A 7,874-nucleotide genomic window follows, 5' to 3' on the forward strand; every position below is an offset into this window, starting at 1 on the left:
GACATAAAAGTGTATTGTTTTGCTCAATCATGTTATGCAGAAAAGGCCAGCGTGGCTAATTATTTGTCGGGTGCTTAAAGTCTGTGTAGGATGTTATCGGTTTTGCTGTAGCTCCAATGTGCATTCCACATTTTTAGAATGTTCTTGCCAAGAGTTTATCACAAAACAATTCCTTAACACAGGGTGCAGGTTTAAAACACAGTCTTGGAGAAAGGCTCATGGTGCTCCCTTTAAACTTTACAAGCAAAAGAACATCAACTCCTGGCATTATCATTCTGAAGTTTTCTCCGATGTAGGGAGGCCGTATCTTCATATAACTTACTGTAAAATTCCCTTACAGGACTTTTTCTCATACAATCACAGGCCTTTATGCTGGTCTCAAATTCATTGGCCTTCAGGGAAATTACAGAAGTACCTTCTCAACAAGATTTGGACAATACTGTATGGATGAGGGGGTTAGGGGACATTTGAGAAGAGGGGTTTCAACGAAGGCCTGATCGACTGAGGGCATGAGCAGTATTGAGATCGCTCTCATCTTCCACCTATCTCCTCAAATGCACAGGCCATTGATCGGGGCATTAGCAACACCGTAGGAGACGGAATGTTTGTTTTCCTGCTCTCAATTGGTGAAAATACATTCACCAACTAATTTCAGGTTTTTCCTTCTTCATAATGTTTTTTGACACATGACATACTTTCTCCATTGCGTAAGACATTTATGAATATTGACTTTTTTCCAAAATAAACACCAAATGCATCCATGTGATGATAATGGGGCAGAGGACAATCTTCCCACAACACAGACACAGACACAGACACACAAACACACACAGGATAAAACTTCATCAAAGTGCAGCATCTCAGGGACACCTGCAATAGTGCTTGACAGACAGAAAACGCACTCACACACGTACAGATGCGTGCAATTTACACTCAGTGGACAGTATTCCATCAAAACTAGGCACTCTGTCTGACACAGACCTATATCCACCGAGACAAGTACCTACTTTACCTCGACTGGGATTTGCCACATAAGGGCAAACATGCTTTCAAATATCAATACAATTTCTGGCAGGTGACTGCTGTAGCCGCCAAGGTGATTGCTCTATTCATCTGCTCAATTCTCCAACGGTTCTTTTTGTAAATCTAGGCGCATAAGGCTGGCATGGCATTTAAGGTCTGGTTTGAAACATGGGGGCCTACTGTAACATCTCTTGACTTTCTCTAGCCCTGTTGCTGTTAAAAGTAACGTGCCATCAGAGACACAAACCAATCCATTGTCACAGGCTAATTAAAATTGTGGTACAAATGTTAGCAGGAGGCACACATGAAAGTAGATTAGAGAGCAATTTCACAGCGTATATTGTTTGCAAATCTTTACTCAAGGTGCCGCTGTGTATAAAAAAAGGGTGGAAACTAGCGGAACGGACTTGGCAGAAAGGGAATATTATATTCATAAGTATATTTTAATTAATCTAAAATCCCATAAAAGAAAATAAGTTGCATTTTCGTTACCTAAGAATGACACCTTTATATCTACGTAGGGAGATATATGCACCGCCATGTATCTATAGGAGCCAAGAACTTACAAGCCGTGTTTCTAGAGAGAACGCTTTTATAAAAAAAGTATTTTGGGCTAAGAATTCCAAGAAGGAAGGGGGTTGTTGTGACGGGGCGTTATAATAAGCAATGCTGTACATGAACACACCATGCCATTTTACTCTAAGTGTCCTAGCAGCTTAACCCTCTCTTTGACGCGACATTAACACCTTCCGCTGGCAGTACGGACCTCCACACATCCACACACACCGTGGTGTTACCTATAGGCTTCCTAAAAGCTTAACTCTCTCTTTGGCACGGCATCAACAACAACTACTGGCAATACGGAGCTCTACACATCAACACACACCGTGTTGTTAGCCTAAAAGTGTCAGAGAAGCATAACACTCTCTGGGAAGCGCCAAAACCGTACAGTACAGGCCATTAAAGGCCGTTACAGGCCAGGACAGGCCACTGCAGGCTAGTACAGGCCAGTACAGACCAGTATAGGCCAGTGCAGGCTAGTACAGGCCAGTACAGGCCAGTGCAGGCTAGTACAGGCCAGTACAGGCCAGTATAGGCCAGTACAGGCCAGTACAGGCTAGTACAGGCCGGGTAGGCATTGGAAAGGGAGGGTGGGGGGATTCAGTTGGTTGCAATCTGCCACCTAACCGCTAGTGGTCACATACAGCTTAATCCACGAAAGTTTATTGGCCATAGGTTAAGGCGAGTTATGAAAAATATATATAAAATACATTGTAAAGATAAATTAAACAGCAGGCGACGGAACCCTTGAATGTTGATTGTCTATTGATTACCTTGCGGTCGCGGAATCCAGATCGGACCTTCTTTTTCTTCCCCTCGCCGCCGCCGCCACCGCCGCCGCCGCCGCCGCCGCCCTCCTCCTCCATCCCTCCTTCCTCCTCCTCTCCACTGGTGGCCTCCACGGACTTGTCCGACTCCACGTCCGATTCGGCGTCTTTGGGGAACTCCTCGGCCTCAGGCTCCGCCCCCTCGGCGTGACGGACCGACGGCCCGGCGTCCGCGTACGCCCTTGGGTGTCAGACCACAGAGACGCTGGGTGTCACTTACGCAGACAACAGGGTGTCCGTGTCCCCAGGGGCCGAAGAGGTTAATGAGTACATGGGGACATACATTTCTCTGTTTGGCCCCAGAGCCGAAAGGGGGGAGTAAAAGTGTGTAAAAGCCTGGACGCCTCGCTGACAAGAGTGAGTAGAGAGAGAGTGATAAAAAGCGATGATGAGGTTGGAGGGGAAGAAGAGCAAATGGAACGACAGTAAAGGAGAGCTGTGTTTCTTTTCTGCTGTGTCATGTTGTACGTTTGGGCATCTACCTCGGCCAACTGTCCGGATTGAAAATTGCCGTTATAAGAATTAAGATGGCTTCTCGGAGATTGCAGGTTTGAGGGCGTATGATTCAGTTTTACGAGACACTGAGGGAAAACGAGGCCGGGAACGTTCTCTCCTCAGCGGTCTCAAGACGTCCAGGAGGTGCCATCCATCGCACAGCGGCCTGTACACACCGTCACTGTGTCTTTGAAGAACTCTCACCTCATCCTGACACCATTTGTGCAGTGGCTGCAAGTTAAATTAACACCCGACTCCTCTATGATAGAGAGTGTGGATCATTACAAAGCAATGCTGCCTATTGGTAGTGGCTCAGCATTTCATGACCAACACTAATGCAGCGGACTGCAAATAAAGGTTTGTGAATTTCAAAGCAGTGCTAGGACAGTGTGTGAGTCTGTATGTGTATGGATATGTGTGTGTCTGTGTGTGAGTGAAAGAGTGAATCAGTGTGTAAGTGTGTGCGTACTTGAAGAAAATGTGAACGACCATCCGTCTCCCCCCATTGCTAGTGAAATGAGCCGAAGCGGGTGCCTTCATACCTTGTCCAGAGCAGTCCTGCGCTGGCCGATATCCCTGTGACCCCAGCCAGGGCTCCCAGTATCAGTCTTCGTCGGCCCTGGGTCCGCACCGGCCCACTGTGGTAGCGCCGAGACATCAGGGCCAGGCCCACAGAGGCCGCCGAAAGCGCCCGCAAGCGGAACATCCTGTGAGTAGAGTGACAGCCCATGGAAACCAAGCATCAGTCAAGATAAGGGGTAGGCACTTCTATTCATCCTCAGGCTGTAGATGATAGAGCTTGCGAGAGGTCGTAGAAATGCTGCTCTTGCAACACAATGCACTTAATGTTCAACATTTTGTTAGACTGTTATAACTAAACTCTAGCAGGGGTGGTTCTGCTGTAAAGGAGCCAAACTATTTTTATTTTTCTGGAGATCTGCCTTTCCCACTGCAGACACCTCTTAAATTCACCAAATGTGTGCCCTGCCACCAAAACTTGAATTCTTATAAGACAGTGATGTAATTCATTAGTGCCACAACCGAGTGATTAGGAAATAAGTGGGCTGCTGCCTTAATAGTCTGTTGATTTCCAGACTTGGAGAAAGAGGAGCTCCATCATTCTCACAAAAAAAAGAATGATGGAGTAACCTTGTATTACCCATCAATATTACATGTGGCTATTAGGAGACTCTTCCCCAATTTAATCAGCAAGATAAACATGCAAAAACAACATTGCTAATTGGGAACATTCAGTGTTCCGTGGCAAAAGGGACTTAGGAGGTCTCTTGAGTATGGGACTGAACGTGCTTGAATACACACTCCCTTCTTTCAATCTTTTCACAGTCACAGACCGAAGTCTCTTACTGAAGTCTTGACATCAACCGAATGGACTGGAATCACTAGGAACTTTCTTTAGGCGTTCAAGCTAGAAATCGAAACAGTTCTACATCTGACATTTACAGTGTCTGCATTTCTGTCTACAACATTTAACGATAAGGGTTGTTTCAAGAGCAAGTTTGGCAACATAACCATCAAATCTCTCTCGTTTAACGGAGGTGTCAGTCAGGGTAGTAGAGGGGATATTATTTTGAAAGGCTTGGCTCTGTGCAACATAAAATCAATGTGCACAACCTAAACAAAACTATTAGGATATGTACAATCGATACAACACAATGCATCCTACACTATTGCGTGGAGACAGCTCTATTGCGTGGAGTATAACAACTGGTGTTTAGAAACATGTCTAGGGAGTGGGATTCATTATCTTCTAGCAGGCTTTGTACTGAACCCATTAATTCCCAGCTGATGGGGGATTTCAACTGTCTGTTCCAGGGAAAATCATTTCTGGTGTTGTTTTCAACTGAAAGCACTAATTTTTGCCCATCAGCCCACCAAAACGTTTCAACACTGAGTCCATAGAGTTGGGGAATGTAATGGATATCCACAATGAAAAGCCACATCAACCTATAGGTTCAACACCATTATCTATAATGGTCATTGGTCAGGCTACAATCCCAAGCGGTTCTCAAGAGCAACTTCACATTATTAGCTTTTAATTAGGAGAGTTCATTCATAAGACAGGTAGCCACTGCAGACATCTTAACCAGAAAGCTTAACCTAAAGTCTGCACAAAGCTGGTGCAAAAAATCCTGTACATTTAAAACAACTATAATACTGTTTATCTGGTCAATTATTATATGGTTTTATTCAAAGGCTTTGAATTCTCTGATACATGGTATAGTGGGTATGGGGTTAGGCATTTTTCCAACAGCCTACAAATAGACAGGAACCATTTTGTTTGAAGCCATAACATCTGCTGAAAGTCAGACACCCAGCCTAACACTATCATCCTGCCACCAATAATAACCACAAGACATCACCTTGGAGTCAAACCGCAGGCTCCCAGGTGACCCCCCCAACATCTGCTGGGCTGACAACAGATAGAGACACACACTCCTGCAACACACTACAATGCAAAATACGCCTTGTATGTCCCCACCGGATATCGTATGCTTCTACCAAGTGTTCACACTAACAATGTGAGCGATGCCAAAGCCAGGGCTCACTCTCAGGCAAAACGCAGAAGTGTATCGTGCTATTGATTGAGGACCGACATGGTAACACATCAGCACACGCTGCTGTATGATGGACCTCTACATGCACAGGATCCTAACACATATATTGTATGTGGTTGACTCGGGTGTCTGCCTCGCTTTAGATAAATACAAAGCGTTACATGCCTGGACATGCAGGACATGTCATACAGATATTTAAGACCATCGCAGATGTTAGCCTGCTAGCAAGCGAAGCAACCACTCCGTGATAACTGTGAGAAGAGAGGAGGTAATTTCGTACATCATAAAATAGCATGAGCAGTCGTATATACGCATGGCGTGGGTTACTCACGTGTATGACAATGGGTTAAACCAAATATAGAGTTTCTTCGAAGCGTCAGAAGATGCGTTTTCTTCTTTTCGCTCTTCAACGATGAGTCCAAAACAACAGTTCCGTGTTCCAGAATAAGCCCCGCCCCCTGAAAACGCCCCTTTCTGTATAACGTGCCTGGGTTGGGTGTGGCCAAGGCAGTGGGACTGGCACACTATAAGCACATGCATATTATTTATAACAAGTGATACATTTAAATGTATTTTATTAATTATGTGTTAAACGTTCGGCGATCAAGATTGCTTGCGTTCTCACAATCATAAAAGCCCAAACAGAGCTACAATAAGTATGAGGGACAGTCAAGTGATGGTGATTCTTACAGTAACAGCGGCCTCACTTTGATTTCACCATTAGGCCTATCGTCATTATTTGGCTCTATTCTTTATCTCTAGTCTTTTTTCATCCACGCCCATAAGTAATATACTCTCACCCATTCCCAACATGCCTTTAGATCATTCAATTGTGTGTATTTGTGTTAGCATTGTCTTCAAAGATTTGGTATATCTGTGTTGGTTTGGTAAGAATATTGAATTTCATTTTAAATTGCACCGATTTTTATTGCTCGGACTTGTTAATCTGTCGGTAGTGCGCTCCCTGTGATGAATCTATGATGAAAACAGTGGACAGTTATGGACAGTGAATTATGTGGTGTGTAATTAGTCAACAGGGAATGCCAGTGAGTAAAATGATGTTACGAATAACCATCCGTATTTGTTTCCTGCAGCATCTCTTGAAATGACAGTATTTCTTACAGCATATAGATTGGCATTTGCTTCTTAAAATGTAATGACAAGAATGACTTTTTAACTTCAGTACTCGTTGGTGGAATACTTGTGTCAGCTTGTTAGTGGATAAATGCAAAGATGAATATTGATTTTTGGATGGAAGTGTATTAAAACAGAGAAACTGGTTATCGGCTGAGAATGTGTGATAAGTACATTTATGATTTAATGTACTTATAAAGGGAACTTTGACCTCTTTTTTTTTAGACTTGGTCTAAATCAATAACCGTTTCATAAAACCGAATCAAGGGGCATTAACTGCACCCTTTAACCTTTTTTAGGGTGCTTTTCTATTTTAAGTATTTTTTTGTTGTTTTTGTTTGTACTGCTGTGTTTCTAACTGCATGTCAAGTGACATATTGCCAAAAAAAAGGCGACAAACTGTGCTAAATGGTTTACCTCTATTGTTCGTGAGCTTTTTGACTTAATTTTATCCTCGCTTATTCTTTCCAATTCCATGCTTTATCTTCATCATAATACATTTTATAATTATTATTACATGATTTGGTTCGGTAATTTTACCATCTTTTACCAACTCGTTTCCCTCCGTTAACTTGTTACCCTCCAATAAGTGAAGATAAGATAAAATAGTACTTAATTAATCCTAGAATGGAAATCCTAGCATAAAGTAGAGGAAAGTAATGTGTAATAACGTTTTTATTTGGGTCATTCTAAACAGTAGAATGCTTACTGAAATGGCAAGCAACAAATGCATAGAATACATGAGCAATACGATTACAAATTATCCCAAATAAGTAGGAATAAATAAAGTAACAACAGATAAAATATACATAAAACACTAGCCATGGTGTTGACTGTTGAGCCATTGTCAGTGCAACTTTATACAGAGCACTGCCTGAAGTGGAGTGAACTCTCTGACCTCATGCAGGATATAGAATAACCCGGCCTTCTGGCCCTAGCGATTTCTAAGATACTCTGACTCTAACAGTACATTCCTTGCTTCCACTTGGTGTTCCACCACTGCGGGGCCTCATAGGTATGGCTTGTTAGTAAGCGAGCAACAAGAACTGGTTAGGCCTGTCGCATGGAGGGTTGCATGGAGGGTTGAACTAGTGCTGTAGAATGTGTTAGGACTAAGAGACTTCCTTTGCAAACAGGTTGTGTAGCCGCGGGCACCGCCTTGCCGTTGTGAAAGGTGGGTAAGTGAGATAAGATAAGTCTTGCTTCACCTCGAATGGTACCAGTATATTCACCACTATGCACTATTACTTCGCTACTT

At 43.3% G+C, this 7,874-nt stretch overlaps 1 protein-coding gene across 1 annotated transcript in view; it reads right to left on the reverse strand.

The window, feature by feature from the left end:
- micu1 (mitochondrial calcium uptake 1) overlaps positions 1-5,927 on the reverse strand; it is a 32,430-nt gene extending 26,503 nt beyond the window's left edge. Inside the window, exons 1-3 of the mRNA XM_079730637.1 lie at positions 5,814-5,927; positions 3,449-3,613; positions 2,358-2,592 (exon numbers count right to left, since the gene is read on the reverse strand). Coding sequence (XP_079586763.1) covers positions 2,358-2,592; positions 3,449-3,612 — 399 coding nt within the window. The 5' untranslated portion in view covers position 3,613; positions 5,814-5,927. The remainder of the gene's footprint in view (positions 1-2,357; positions 2,593-3,448; positions 3,614-5,813) is intronic.
- Positions 5,928-7,874: the final 1,947 nt, after the last annotated feature.

The sequence above is a fragment of the Pollachius pollachius genome, assembly GCF_949987615.1.
Source record: "Pollachius pollachius genome assembly, chromosome: 2".
Lineage (NCBI taxonomy): Eukaryota > Metazoa > Chordata > Actinopteri > Gadiformes > Gadidae > Pollachius > Pollachius pollachius.